The sequence below is a fragment of the Lipotes vexillifer genome, unplaced genomic scaffold, assembly GCF_000442215.2.
Source record: "Lipotes vexillifer unplaced genomic scaffold, Lipotes_vexillifer_v1.1 scaffold253, whole genome shotgun sequence".
NCBI classification, from domain to species: domain Eukaryota; kingdom Metazoa; phylum Chordata; class Mammalia; order Artiodactyla; family Lipotidae; genus Lipotes; species Lipotes vexillifer.
The window spans coordinates 562894-578355 of record NW_006780322.1 but is presented as its reverse complement, the minus strand read 5'-3'; the positions used below and the strand labels follow the sequence as shown (position 1 = coordinate 578355).

At 48.1% G+C, this 15462-nt stretch overlaps 1 protein-coding gene across 1 annotated transcript in view; it reads right to left on the bottom strand.

Moving 5' to 3' along the window:
• SFXN5 (sideroflexin 5) overlaps positions 1-14861 on the bottom strand; it is a 116040-nt gene extending 101179 nt beyond the window's left edge. The window contains exons 1-2 of the mRNA XM_007453426.1: positions 14757-14861; positions 2007-2075 (exon numbers count right to left, since the gene is read on the bottom strand). Coding sequence (XP_007453488.1) covers positions 2007-2075; positions 14757-14861 — 174 coding nt within the window. The remainder of the gene's footprint in view (positions 1-2006; positions 2076-14756) is intronic.
• Between the last annotated feature and the right edge of the window lie 601 nt (positions 14862-15462).

Sequence of the window (15462 nt, the reverse complement as noted above, 5' to 3'; positions counted from 1 at the left end):
TGAGGGGGCTTCCCTGGTGGTGCAGTGGTTGAGCGTCCGCCTGCCGATGCAGGGGACGCGGGGTCATGCCCCGGTCCGGAAGGATCCCACATGCCGCAGAGCGGCTGGGCCCGGTAGCCATGGCCGCTGGGCCTGCGCGTCTGGAGCCTGGGCTCCGCAATGGGAGAGGCCACAACAGTGAGAGGCCCACAAACCGCAAAAAAAAAAAAAAAAAGAAAGAAAGACACATAACCTAGGCTAGGTAAGTAGTTTCTCTAGTTTGGTGCTCTTCCAAATTTTTATGTAATCACCTTGATTACTCCTTAGGAGAATCTAGACAGGGCCCGGAAGTACAATAGCCTTGCCCTTAAGAGGCAATACATCCAGAGGTAAGGTCAGCCAGTTAAATACTTGAGTCCTTCATCCTTCCTAAGATACAGGAGGAAATCACATATCAGGGTAATTCCCACATTGCCTATTACTGGGCTGCTCTCCCAGGAACAATGGGAATGGTTCTAGGTCCAGGTACCTAGCAGGCCGTGTGCTTCTTTTCCCTCCAAGAGTTGAAGCAAGCCAATGCTCAGCACAGAGAAGATGAACAGAGAAGTGCTGTCTACTCAGGGGGCTAACTCAGAGGCTCAATGACTTGCCTCAGGGTATGTGCGGACCCAGAGTGGGAGCTCAGGCCTTCTTCCAGCTGAGTAATCTTGGGAGGGTTCCCTAAACTTGAGTTACCTGAACAGGAATGCAAAGGGTTCTGGAGACAAGCATACCTGCGTTCATACCCTGGCTCCATCACTGACCAGCACCATGTGCCTGAGACTTAACTTCTGTCTGTCTGTTTCCTCATCTGTAAAATGGAACTTAGAATAGAATCTACCTCATAGGGTTGCTTTGAGTTAATCTGACGAGCTTCTACATGTAAAATGCTTATGACACTGCCTTGCTCACAGAAAATGCTTAATAAATATTTGCTGCTTTACATGTGTATGCATTCCTGTACACATGTGTAAATACAATACAAAGGATATAAAGACACACTTCTTGGGATGGCTCAAATAAATCTGACAATACATTTAAATTTGATAATATCAAGGACTGGTGGAGCAACTAGAACATTGTAGATGAGAATGTAAAATGTACAGCAATTTTTAAAAGACAGTTTGGCAGTTTCCTACGAAGTTAAACATTTACTTACCACACTTACCGTATGAGCAAGCAATCCGAGTCCTAGTTATTCACACAAGAGAAATGAAAGCATACGTCCACACAAAGAATGCTCAGAGCAATTTTATTGATAATAATCAGAAAATGGGAACAGCCCAGGTGTTCATCAGCAAGTGGATGGATAAACAAATTCTGGAACATCCTCTCAATGGAATGCTGCTAAGAGGTCAGGAGGGATGAAGTGCTGATACATGCAACAACATAGATGAATCTCAAAAGCACCATGCTAAGGGAAAGAAGCCAGGCACACAAGACTACATACTGTAGGCTTTCACTTATATGACATTCTAGAAACAGCAAAACAGCAGGGACAGAAAACAGATGAATGGTTGCCAGGGGCTCAGCATGGGGTCTGGGAGATGGATTATAAACGGGCATGAGGAATGTGCTAGGGTGATAGAAACGTTCTACATCTTCATCGTGGTGTGGACACGACTCAATATGTTTGTCAAAACTCACAGGATGGTTCACACATAAAAGGTAAATTATACCTTATACCCAGCCTTACCTATCCGAGGAGGGAACTGTGTAGGGAGAGGGTATGAAGGATCCTTTTTGGTTCTACTTAAATGCATCTGTACTGCATGAACTTTTGTAATATAATCCATGTACTTGGTAATAATTTTATTGAAGTTTGAAATAATAATAATGACATATATCTACCTTGAAGGGATGTGGTGAGATTCAGATGAAATGAGATAATGTGTATAAGGCAAACACACAGATGACCTATGGACCTTCCAAAGTCACAAGGTATAAAGGCCAAGGGGCCTCCACTGAGACTGACAGCCATGACTCACCTCAGTGACAAAGAGTGTGCGAGGGTCGATGATGTCCAAGAAGTGCCTGAAGCGACCACAGAAGGATGTCTGGAGAAGGGGTGGGAGAGGAGACTGGATAAGTTTCTGTACTCCGTCCTCCAGACAATGGGGAACACCACCCACAGCTCATCCTTACTGCCAGTGTCCCACAGTCCCCAGGACTCCCCAGGCGGGTGAGGAACACCAATGAGGCCTACCAATGAGGCCTTGCTTCTCAGTGACCTGAGGGCAGCTTTCCTAGGTCTGAGGGCTTTCTAAAGTCAACTCAGAAAGACCATTAAGACACTCAGTGACTGTCCCAATGTCTCTTCCACGTGCCTCCCATTCTCCTCCCAATGCCCTGAGATCTACGCCAAGCCTTTCAGCAGCTCCCAGGCACCACTGAGCATGCAGGCTGGAGGGGAGGTCTGGTGCCCAGCCCTCTCCCAGTCTCTCCTGCCCAGCACAGCCTCTCTGCATTAGGACCCTCAAGTGAGGTAGAGTCCCTCCCCAAAGTCCAGCACAGGCTCTGCCCCCAGGGAAAGCTCCCCACAGGTGGAACTCAAACACGGTAGTGCCCAGCTCGCAGCCCTCAGGCCTTCCTTCCCCCATAGCCCCATTGCTGCTGTGAGGCCCAGGACAAGGGGCCAGCTCCCCTATCCTTGCCCCACAGCAGGGGCCTTGGAAAAGGAGGGCTTTGTGCTAAACAGGCCACAGGCATTAGAGCACAATGAAAAGGAACCAAGCAACGCTGCTGCTGGGCCTTCTGCCCTCAGGACAGGGCCAGCTTGGCAAAGCCAAGCTCAAGGGGAGGAGACAGGGCACCGAGCTAGGGGTCAAAGGGGAAAGCTGCAAACACCGGGGGTTCATGCCTCACCACACTCAGGCTGTGTCCCAAATCCTCCCTGGAGCCCCACAGCTCTCCAAGCTCATCGTCCGCTCAGTGGGGGAAGAAGCCTCCACACTCTTATCCCTTCTCACTAGGGCACCAGACCCTGCAGCCAATTTCTGCTCCTTCCGCTTCCTAATAAAGACCACAGAAGGACCCCGGTCGCCAAAAGGTCCCCTGCACACACCAGGCCCCATGCCACCTCCAACTCTCTGCTCACCGTGGCACCCCCTGCATGGAGCACCCTTTCCACCCCCAGCCTTTCGCAGACGCATCAAGCTTCCACACCATTCCTAACTAAAACAGTTGCTTCTCTAACCTCTTATAACTCAAATGGCCTAAACTATTTCCCAACTTATGCATGATGCTCAATCAGAGATGTTCAGAGGTGTGGTCAGGGGTATATGCTGAGGACACTCACTGCTGCATTATTTATAAAGACAGATTGTTAAAATGACGATCCATTTACATGATCGAACACTACACAGCCATTTAAAATCATGTTTTCAGACAATGTTTATGACATGCAAAAATGCTTATGATTTGTGAAATGCATGTAAAATGCATGATTCCAACCTAATAGACAGGAGATAAATAGAGCTAGATGAATTTTAAATGGATAGCAAAGAGACGGGATGACATCCACTAGAATAAACCAGCGTTCCTTAGAGAAGTGGCTGATTCCAGGGCTGGGGCAGGGAAGGTACACGATGAGACTGGCACATATTGTTGTGCTAGAAAGTAATGAAGTGCCACACCCCAAAATGATGGGGCATGTTCAAAGGACCAACGAGAGGCAAATGGACATTGTGTGCCTCTGAGAAGTTCCCAATAGCGCTCACATAGTATTCTGAAGGGACTGAGTCTAATCATGTGGAAACATCAGACAAACCCAAACTGAGGAGCATTCCATAAAATAACTGGCCTTGTTCACCAAATATGTCAGTGTCGTCAAGACAAAGACAGACTGAAGAACTGCCCCCACATTAAAGGAAACTAAAGAGACAAGACAACTGAATGCAATGCATGATTTTCGACTGAATCCTGGACTAGAGGGAGAAATGCACTCAAGGACATTGCTGAGAAAACTGACAACATTGGAATAGGATTATAGATTAATAAAAGTAGTGTACTCAAATTAAATTTCCTGAATAACCGTACTGCGGTTATTGCTATAGACTGAATATTAGTGTCCCCTCAAAATTCATATGTTAGGGCTTCCCTGGTGGCACAGTGGTTAAAAATCCACCTGCCAAGGCAGGGCACATGGGTTCGAGCCCTGGTCCGGGAAGATCCCACGTGCCTTGGAGCAACTAAGCCCGTGCACCACAACTACTGAGCCTGCACTCTAGAGCCCGTGAGCCACAACTACTGAGCTCTTGTGCCACAACTACTGAAGCCCACGTGCCTAGAGCCCGTGTTCCTCAACAAGAGAAGCCACGGCAATGAAAAGCTCACGCACCGCAATGAAGAGTAGCCCCCGCTCGCCGCAACTAGAGAAACCCTGTGCAGCAACGAAGACCCAATGCAGCCAAAAATAAATAAATAAATATAAATAAAGTTCCCTTAAAAAAAAAAAACTTGATATGTTAAATCCTAAGTCCCTAGGTGATGGTATTTGGAGATGAGGCCTTTGGGAGCCCTCATGAATGGCATTAATGCTGTTATATTGACTCCAGAGAAATCCCTTGCCCCTTCCACCATGTAAGAGCACAGTGAGCTGTCTATGACCAGGAATCAGGCCCTCACCAGATACTGAATCTGCCAGTGCCTTAGTCATGGACTTCCCAGACTTCAGAACTGGGAGAAATTAATTTCTGTTGTTTATAAGGCACCCAGTCTACGGTATTTTTATTATAACAGCCCAAACAGACTAAGAGATGTAAGAGAATGTCCTTGTTCTTAAGGATACACTGAAGTATTAAGGGATAAATGAATATAATCTACTCTCAAATGGTTGAGAAAAAATAACATGTATAGGAACTTCCCTGGTGGTCCAGTGGATTAGACTCCGCATTCCCAATGCAGGGGGCCCAGGTTCGATCCCTGGTCGGGGAACTAGTTCCCACATGCATGCCACAACTAAGAAGTCCACATGCCGCAACTAAAGATCCCGCGTGCTGCAACTAAGACCCAGTGCAGCCAAAATAAATAAATAAATAAATATTAAAATAAATAAATAACGTATAAATATACAGGGTGGTAATAAAATCTGGAAATGTAGGCACTATTATCCTGTTTACAGATTGAAGATGTTCTTGGTAACACGTATATTTGCTATGTTTCTGGACTTTATGATCATCTGTAGACAAAGAATAATAAAAGAAATGTGACAAAATGTTAACAACTAGTGGATCTAAGCAAAGGGTATATGGAATTTCTCTGTATTCTTCTTGCAACTTTTCTGTAAGACTGAAACTGTTTCAAAATTAGGATTTCAAAATCATATTATTTAAAAAGCTAGATGAAAATCTATTAAAATGTTAACAGAGATTGCCTTTCGGTAATAGGATTTTTATTTCCATATCTTTTATATTGCTTTTAAAGTGAAAAAAAATTCAGTACTATGTATAATATAAATAAGTAATATTCTATTTTTTAAATATATATTTAAATTAAAATACAAACTGGTCTATTACTCGATTATAAGCTTCTGAAGGATGTGGGCTATTGGATATTCTTTCTGTATTATCTTCCTTGGCTCCTGGTCTTGTGTTACACACCTAGAAGAGGCTCCACAAACACACTGGCCACAGGAATGAATGAGTGGGCCGGTGAACAGCCAATGCCCTGGAGGCTTCCTGGAGTGATGGAGGCCCAGCTGGGCTTTGAAGGGAGGGTAGGATTTGAAAGGGACAAGAGTATGGCAGTCAGCAGCCCAAGGAGGGAAGAGGATCAGCAGGGGCAGAGGTGAGGGCCTGAAGGAGAATGGCCTGAGGGAAGCAGCTTCTTGAAGATGATCCAGTACAAACAAGCCTCTGACTTGCCCTGTGGTCTGTCACTGCCTTCATCCTGTCCTGGCCCTGCTAGCCCTGCTAGCCCTCTCGTATTACTCTCCACCACTGCCACTGGGAGAGAGTCCTAAGTAAAACATTCTGCTCCACTGATACCTACAAACCCATACTGGACTAGCTGAGGGAACACCATGACGAACCAGCCCGCAAGGAGCCGAGACCATCAAGAGAGACAAACAAATAAACAGATAACTATAAAACACTGTGATCCCTAGGGCTCCCCTGGTGGCGCAGTGGTTGAGAATCTGCCTGCCAATGCAGGGGACATGGGTTCGAGCCCTGGTCTGGGAGAATCCCACATGCCGCGGAGCAACTAGGCCCGTGAGCCACAACTACTGAGCCTGCGCGTCTGGAGCCTGTGCTTTGCAACAAGAGAGGCCGCCATAGTGAGAGGCCCACACACTGCGATGAAGAGTGGCCCCCACTTGCCACAACTAGAGAAAGCCCTCACACAGAAATGAAGCTGCAACACAGCAAAAATTAATTAATTAATTAATTAACTCCTACCCCCAACATCTTCTAAAAAAAAAAAAACAACACTGTGATCCCTGCCTAAATGAGGCATCATTATGGGCACAGGGGACACAGTTTATTCCTCCCTAGTGAGTCAGGAAGCTTCCCAGAGGAGCTGGAATGAGTGGATGGATGAGTTTACCTAGCAGAGAAGGGTATCAGCAAGAGCTCAAAGGCATGCAGGCTCGGGTCAGAAACTGCACCAGGCTCCTGTGGTTTTTTTCAGTCATTCACCAACTAGCTATTGAAGACCTACTGTGTGCCTAAGACTGTGCTAGGTCCTGGGAGTAGAGCAAGGCTAACTGACTAGGGGAATGAGGAATAACACAGTCATGGTAATGCCTAGATCTCTAGTCAGACACTAATGCTTATTAACCAGCATAAGGAAAGCAAGAAGCATACTGATTTAGTGGAGAGGAAGATAACAGTTCTGGATTGGCCACGTACACGTGTGATACTTAAGGGGCCTTCCAGATGTAATATCTCAACAAACCCTTAAACATATAGGCCTGAGATTCAAGAAAGGGGTTCTGAGTTGGAAATGCTAGGCATACATGTCCTAACCCAATCAGACTAACCTCCCCCACTACCCCGGGACAAAGTCAGACTTACTGACTCACTGCAATGAGGGAGGCCACAAAGTAGAGGAACTATAAGGCATTTTGTCAAACAAAGGGAAAAAATTGAGTTAGTGCAGAATTCTGGGGAAAACGTAGAGTAAAATTTAAATGAAGCAGTACATTAACAGGCTGGAAGCAAAGCAGGGCTGTGGGGAAGGGGGTCCACATAGGTCTGGACTGAGAAGTAGACGTAGGGTTTTTTTGTGTGTGTGAAAACTATAAAGTTAAAGCTCCTTATTTGAAATTCTGCACTTGCGTTGATTCTCTGAGTCAAAGTGCCATTGGCCCACCAATCAAAAGGGGGATGTGTCATTCCTACTGTCACCTGGTTCTACAAGGATTGAGCCATTAGCCACTGCAGTCTCTAACCTTCAAGACACCCTGAAAGGAGTTCAGGGCAGAGATCAGGAAGGAGGCTCTCTGTGCTCTGGGAAAATTGGCAGAACAGGCTTTCAGAGAGTTAAATATTTTCAGGAGAAATCTTTTATGAACATGGATTCTTGCATCTTCCCATACTTAGAAAAGCACTAAAACCATTAACTAAGATATCTGTTCCTCATGCGTGGCAGCAACTTCTCCTGAGATGTGTGCTTGATTACAAGTACCCTTCGCCAAAATCATATACATGCTGACCGCCCCCCTCCTTTACCTCTTCAGAGCAGTTTCTCAGAGCTCTGTGAGAGGGTGTCTTCCAGACTATAGTCCTCAGTAAGACACTAAGTAAACTCAACTCACAGTTCTTACATTCTGTGTCTTTGTGGGGGGTTTTTTGTTTGTTTTTGTTTTTTACATCTTTATTGGAGTTTAATTGCTTTACAATGGTGTGTTCGTTTCTGCTTTATAACAAAGTGAATCAGTTATACATATACATATATTCCCATATCTCTTCCCTCTTGCATCTCCCTCCCTCCCACCCTCCCTATCCCACCCCTCTAGGTGGTCACAAAGCACTGAACTGATCTCCCTGTGCTATGCGGCTGCTTCCCACTAGCTATCTATTTTACATTTTGTAGTGTATATATGTCTATGCCACTTTCTCACTTTGTCACAGCTTACCCTTCCCCCTCCCCATATCCTCAAGTCCATTCTCTAGTAGGTCTGTGTCTCATAGTTTTGGAAGTTTTAGCCACAGCAATCAGAGAAGAAAAGGAAATAAAAGGAATCCAAATCGGAAAAGAAGAAGTAAAGCTGTCACTGTTTGCAGATGACATGATACTATACATAGAGAATCCTAAAGATGCTACCAGAAAACTACTAGAGCTAATCAATGAATTTGGTAAAGTAGCAGGATACAAAATTAATACAAAGAAGTCTCTGGCATTCCTATACACTAATGATGAAAAATCTGAAAGTGAAATTAAGAAAACACTGCCATTTACCATTGCAACAAAAAGAATAAAGTATCTAGGAATAAACCTACCTAAGGAGACAAAAGACCTGTATGCAGAAAATTATAAGACACTGATGAAAGAAATTAAAGATGATACAAATATATGGAGAGATATACCATGTTCTTGGATTGGAAGAATCAACACTGTGAAAATGACTCTACTACCCAAAGCAATCTACAGATTCAGTGCAATCCCTATCAAACTACCAGTGGCATTTTTCACAGAACTAGAACAGAAGAATCAACATTGTGTTTGTTTCTTTTCTAAGTCGACACTACTGATACATTTTAAACAGCAAAGTTTCTGGCAATCTATGACCTTGGAGAATGTGATTTCTCAGTATGAAAGAGTGGCTCCCCAAAGAAGGAGGTGGCTGGGATACCTCAGGGCTGAGCAGGCCCTAGTCAGAAGCACTCTTCTTTATAGCTGCCTTTATGTGTCTGTCCTCCCAGCCTGATGCACGACGCAGCAGGGAAGGTTTCTACCTTCTCGGCCTGATTAGTTTTTATTACTTTCTCAATAGTTTAATATGTATGACCTTTTTTTGCCCTCCAAAATTCAGACCCCACTTTTACCCCATCAGATCATCAGTGGATGTTTTTCCTTCCCTTTTGCTTCACTGGAAGAATGAGTCAGCCAAGTAATTCCTTCCGTTTCCCTTCACAAGAAAGGTGAGTCAGCTAATTCTCAGCAGGGGCTCGAGGCCTGCTGCCTTCCTAACTCTGGGGCCTGGCCCAGGAGAGCAGAGCCAGAGAGCTGCCTCGGGAGCAGCAGCTGAGGGCAAAGGCCTGAGAAGAAACTGACAGCCCGCCTGCACCCAGACCTCTAAATCACTGAACCTGCAGCCCAAAGGCGGAAAGCCTGGACCAACTCAGTAGTCCTCAACCAGGCTACACACTGAATCACCTGGGTTTTCTAAAATCCAGGCTGTACACCCAGGGATTCGAATGCTATTGGCCTGGGGTGGGCTCCGGGCATTGGTGTCTGTTTAGAAACCTGCCCAGGTGATTACTGTGCAGCAGGGGTTGAGAGCCACTGGACTGGAAGGTGTTGACCGTGTCCACAGCACAAACAAGCCCCAGGACCAGCCCTGGGAAACAGTCGCTCTCTAGCCTATAGAACGTAAATGTATAACTACCTGCAAGGCATTTTCACTTTAGAACTTATTTCAGGCAAACTATATGAGAAACTTCCCCATTGCCTCCTGACTCTCAGCCCACACAAACCTCTCCATCTTGAAGTGAAGAGTGCATTTTCCTGCCCACAAGCTCCCTGGACCCCAGAAGGAGCCCTATGCAACCCACCTGCTCTGCTACCGTAGGCCTTGGTGGATTTTGGACCCAGGACACACACAGCACACCCATACCCCCAGTCGTCATAGCAGATAAGTGAGATTTCAGAAGAAACAAGGAAGTTTAAAAAAAAAATAAAGCAAACTTATTTCTGGATAGACTGAATCAAAAATGGGAAGAATCATGTGTGTTTGTTTCCTGTCCTGGGGCCCCAAATTGCCAAAAAACGGTGTCAGGCCTGAAGGAAGAAAAGAGTGGGTTCAGGAAAGGAAATGAGCAGAAGAGGAGGAGTAAAGAGAGCAGTCAGTTCACAGAGCTCCCCCAGGCACTCCTGCCATCTTCCCTTCACCTGGCAATATGGGGCAGTGGTTAAAAGTATGGACTTGAAGTTTACAGGAACAACAGGGGACAGAGGAACATCTTAACTTATACCACAGAGATAACTTCAGTCACATTCAGAATAGGGAAATTGTCTAGGACAACAACGCAGTTTCTTCAACAAATAGAAAGAAAGAAAGAAAGAGGGAAGAACCAATAGATCAGAAGAGATGAAAGGGACCTATCAGTCAAATATGATGTGTGGGCCTTGTGGGATCCTGAATGAAACAAACCAATTTTTTTTTTTTTTTTTTTGCGGTATGTGGGCCTCTCACTGTTGTGGCCTCTCCCATTGCGGAGCACAGGCTCCGGACGAGCAGGCTCAGCGGCCATGGCTCACGGGCCCAGCCGCCTCACGGCCTGTGGGATCTTCCCAGACCGGGGCACGAACCCGTATCCCCTGCATCGGCAGGCGGACTCTCAACCACTGCGCCACCAGGGAAGCCCCAAACCAATTATTTTTAAAATGATGTGACAATCAGGGAAATGTGAATAGTGCACTGGACTGAATGCTTGTCCCCACCCCACCCCCAAAGTCATTTGTTGAAATCCTAACCTCCAAGGTGACTGTTTTAGGAATTGGGGTCTTTGGGAAGTGATGAGGTTGCCCTAATGATTAGGATTAGTGCCCTTATAAAAGAGACCCCAGAAAGATCCCTCCTCCCTTCTGCCACGGGAGGTTACAGCTAGAAGATGTTATCTATGAACAAGAAAGCTGACTCTCATCAGACAGTGAATCTGCCAGTGCCTTGATCTTGGACTTCCAGCTTCAAGAACTGTGAAAAATAAATTTCTGTTGTTTATATGCTACCCAATCTCTGGTATTTTGTTATAGCACCCCAAACAGACTAAGACAAATAATGACTGGTTTGATGATATTAAGAAATAATTATTTTAGGTGTGTTACTGGTATGATGGTTATGTTAAAACTAATCAAAAAACCCTCTGATACCATGTGAAAAAGGCGGCACTTCACCTCTGTGACATTCTCCCCCTAAAACCCATAACCATCTAACCATGAGAAAGACACTAGACAAACCCAAACTGAGGGACCTTCTATAAAATATCTGACCAGTACTTCTCAGAACTGTCAAGGTCATCAAACACAAGGTAAGTCTGAGAAACTGTCATAGACCCGAGGGGAGACTGAGGAAACATGAGGACCAAATGGAATGTGGGATCCTGGAACAGAAAGATAATATTAGTGTAAAAGATAGTGAAATCCAACAAAGTCTGGAGTGTAGTTAATAGTAATGTTCCAATGTTGGTTTCTTAGTTCTAACAAATGTACCGTGGTAATCTGAGATGATGACATTGGGGGAAACTTCGGTGAAGGTTATACAGGAATTCTGCTACTTGACTTCTATACACACAAAATTATTTCAAAAATTTTAAAGTTTATTTAGAAAAGCTAACCAAAAAAGTCTTTACTTTTGAGAGATACCTACAGCAGGTACAATGAAATAATGGGCTTTGCTTTAAAATAATTCATTGGTTGGGGTGGGGGCCTGTAGGTGAAATGAGGTGGGCCTCACACTGGCAACTGTTGAAACTGAGTGACAGGTGCACAGGAGTTCATTGACAATTGCCTCCACTTTTGCGTGTTTGAAAGCCTGCATAATAAAAAAGTTGACAATAAACAGACAAACGTAGACTCTGGAGCCAGACTGCCTAGGAAGTAACTGAATCTGTTTGTGTGCTGGTCTTCTCACCTATAATACATGGGATAACTGTACCTGTCTCACACGGTCGTTATGAAAATTAAATAGGTCAATGCACAAAAAGGTTAGAATGATGCTTGGCTAGCATTATCATCTTATGGGGAGAAAGACGGTAACAGACCAAAGCCCATCGAGGCAAGCTATCTTTCTCCACCCTCTGACACTGCTCAGTGGCCCTCCTCCCCCTACCCCCTTCACAGGGAGATCCTTGAGGAATGAAAGGAAGAAGGGTTCTGGGGGGACCCCAGGGAGAAAGGAAAGATCCTGCCTAGTCTTGCAGAAAGCGGTGATACTGGTTGGGGGTTGAGAGTGGTGTCCCTGGATTGGGCTCTGGGACTGAGCCCTGGATTATGAACCACTCAGGGTTCAAGGGGCTGAAAGTAGCCAGTGTGGTGGGAAGCAGGATTCAAGGGGATGCGTGGGGTTTCCACTGGAGCAAGAAGAGGCCAGCAGGGGTGGGCTGTGCAGGCCTTTGGGGCCTTCCAAACAGAGGTCTTTATCTCAGAAGCAGGGGAAGCCACTGGAAGGTGTTTAAGAACATATGTGTTGGGCGAGAGGGTGGGGTGTCACCTGATCAGACCTGCATTATTGGGACTCTGCCATGCGGAAGAGGAAGGGATTGGAAGGGGGCCAGAGAGCAAGTAGGGAGCCTGTTAGGAGGCTTCTGCAGTGGCTCAGGAGACAGATGATGGGGGCTCAGTCTAGGATTCCAGCAGTGGAGATAAGTGGATTTGAGAGCTATCTGAGATGAGAACCCTGGGCCTCTGGTTGCATTTAGAGGGTGAAGGAGAGGAAGGCAAGCATACAGGTGACTCCCAGTTTCTTGAGAGTCATCTGGGTGGCAGGTTGGGCTGCTTGCACAACCAGGGAGTCGTGTGGAGGAGCAGATCTGGAGGAAAGGGAAGTTCCTTTACATGAATGAATATCACACGCACTGTGCTTTATGCAGGTCACTATGCTTAGGGAGAGGTGCTTCAAAAGCAAATACAACAAACACTAGCTGCCCTCAGGAGTGGTGCCAAAAAGAGGTACCAGCAATGGCTGCCTGAACAGTAGCCTCAAATGTGCATTTATGGCTCCAGCGGTGATCACAGCAAAGGGCTCAGTCATTAAAGCCACTAGGAGGTTCTCAAATATCTGTTGTGTGACTGAATGTCCCAGGACAGGTACTGGGAAAAAATGAACCCACAAATCTTTATTCAGCACAGTACTATGTGCCAAGCCCCACCTCAGGGTAGGATGGAGACAAGGGAAGGGCAAGATCAGCCCCTCCTCTCAAAAGGTGTTCACAAGTGTCGAGGAGACCAAGTAATCACACAGAGAACCACAGGGCAGACTGTTGTAAAGGCTGACCTTTGAGGATCCCACTTGGGGTGGCCAAAGAGGCAGGCAGGAGGGAGTCTGAGACCTGGGCCCACCAGGGGGTAAGGGGAAGAAGGGAGGAAGTGTTTAGGGGAGGAGGCCGGCCTGAGTCTTGAAGGACTAGTTCAACAGAATGTGTGTGGAGGGCAGAGAAGGGGGTCAGCTAATGAAGTGTCACTCAAGTCCAGGCAGAGGAACCCCTGACAGGCAGTTCCAGGTGGCACCCTGCACTGACAGGATGACACCAGTCTCGTCTCAGATACCTACATGCTGAGATGGTTTATTTTTTAAAGGAATTAAAGTCCTGTTTAAAAACAGTGGGGACATCTCCTCAAAAGGCTCATAAGAGCAACTCCTTAATATCAGCAAAGCCCAGTGCACCACTTTGCTGGAACGAGTCCCTCTCCCACCATCATGAAAACCACCAACCAATCAACCACTGCACGGACCTTTGTACAATTTCCTTTCTTCCTGCAAACTTCTTTCCGTCCGCCTCCACTGCCCCCCACCCCCGGCAAGCCTGGTTCACTTCAGCCGAGTCTCTTTGCCCCTTTTCCTACCTAACCAAGTCCATTTCCTCAGCGCTGGAGGCAGCGGGGACCCGGGAATGCGGCGTGGGAACGGCCCTTCCCAGCCTCCAGCCCGGGCCGCACGTCCCGGCTGCGGACCCTATCCCCGTCTCCTGGGCCAAGGGCGAGTTAGAGACGCCCTGTCTGGGGTTCCGAAGGAGAAGGACGACTGTCACAGTGCCCCGAAGAGCCATATCGGGTCGGACAGAGAAGAGCGCTCCGTGGAGGTCGCAGCGGGGTAGGGGGTTGGGGCAGGCTACCGGGGACGCGGACCCTCCGAGCGGCCGGCTGTCCCCTGGGATGACACAGCGTTTCCTCCGCACCCCGGCTCTCCCCGAACGTCCTCGCTCCATCTCCGGCAGGGCACCAGCCGGCCGACTCGCTACGTCAGTGAATCCCCCGCCGGAGGGGAGAGGGGTCGCCGGGCGGCGGGTACCCCTCGGCTCGCGGCCCTCACCCATCCCCACCGCGGACCCTGCTTGGGGTGGAGGGCTGGGAGCGGGGCCGCGGGGCACGGATGCTGCCCAGAGGCTCCGCGGGCAGCTTGGAAAGAATGTCGGTCACCACCTGGGGAATAAGTTAGAAGGCATCTCGGCCACACCAACTTCTCACCCAGGGCCGGACTCGAACTTTCCGCCTGAAGCGGGCGGCTGCCCTGCCCAAGAGACCCTGCAGAAGCGGCTCGGACCCGGGAGCTCGGATCCCGGGCCGCGGCGGGCAGTGGCCAATCACAGAGAGCCTCGGGCGGGAAAGACTGGAGGGCACGGGCGGATGGGGAGTGACGGCGCCGATGGCCAATAGGGAGCCAAGGTGGGAGCCCTCGCCCACCCCGCTGACCAATGGGAAAAAGGCGGCTGTGGCCGAGGTTCCCCCAGGCAGTAGCTGCAGGCTCCCCGGTGGCCGCGGGTCGGAGACCCTAGGGCTAAAGAGGATTTTGGAGAGGAGTTTGCTCGCCCTCCCTATGCTACCCACCGACCCTCAAGCCACAGCCCGGTCCTCACCTGCTGGAAGCGGGGCTTGCCCAGCTGGAAAGGCGGTGCATCGGTCGAGGCGTTAGCGGCACTAGCCGCCGCCGCCGCTGATGCTGTAGTCGCTGTATCCGCCATGGCCACTGACGCCAGCAGTCTCCGGCCCTTTTAAAATGTCCCTCCTCGGCCCCCGCCACAGCTGCCTCTCCCGATTGGCCGTAAGCAACCGCAGCAAGCCGGAGGCGCAAGGGGTTGTGGGGAGTGTAGTTTTTCTTGTCACGGAGCTTGACAACCCTAGACTGCGGAGAGTTGCACCGACTCAGATCGGGTCTCGGTTCCCGCCGCTAATTTTGCAGGCGTCGGCAGTCCTGCAAAGTGGAGGAGTGTGCGTGTACGACTCTTAAGGTCTCGATAGGGGGCCATCGGGTGACCCCCTCGCTGGTTACCTGCCCCTAGAAGTTTGAGTTGCTGCGGTGGGCGTCGCTCCTGGAGCTGCAGCCCAGAAGAGCCCTACTGAAGTGGGTCCGACCCTTGGACCAGATGGGCAAGGACTCCAGACAATAGGGTAATCCTGGAAAACTTTGTACAAAGAATTGCACTGCAGAATCTTCATGCAGGTCCTTCCGTCGCCACCCTGCCCCTCGCCCCTTGCTCTCCAACTCAGTTCCTGGCGCATGCTGGGCGCTTGCCGCGCCATTGACCCAAAAGTCCTTAACTTTTTAATCTTAGCCTGATGCTG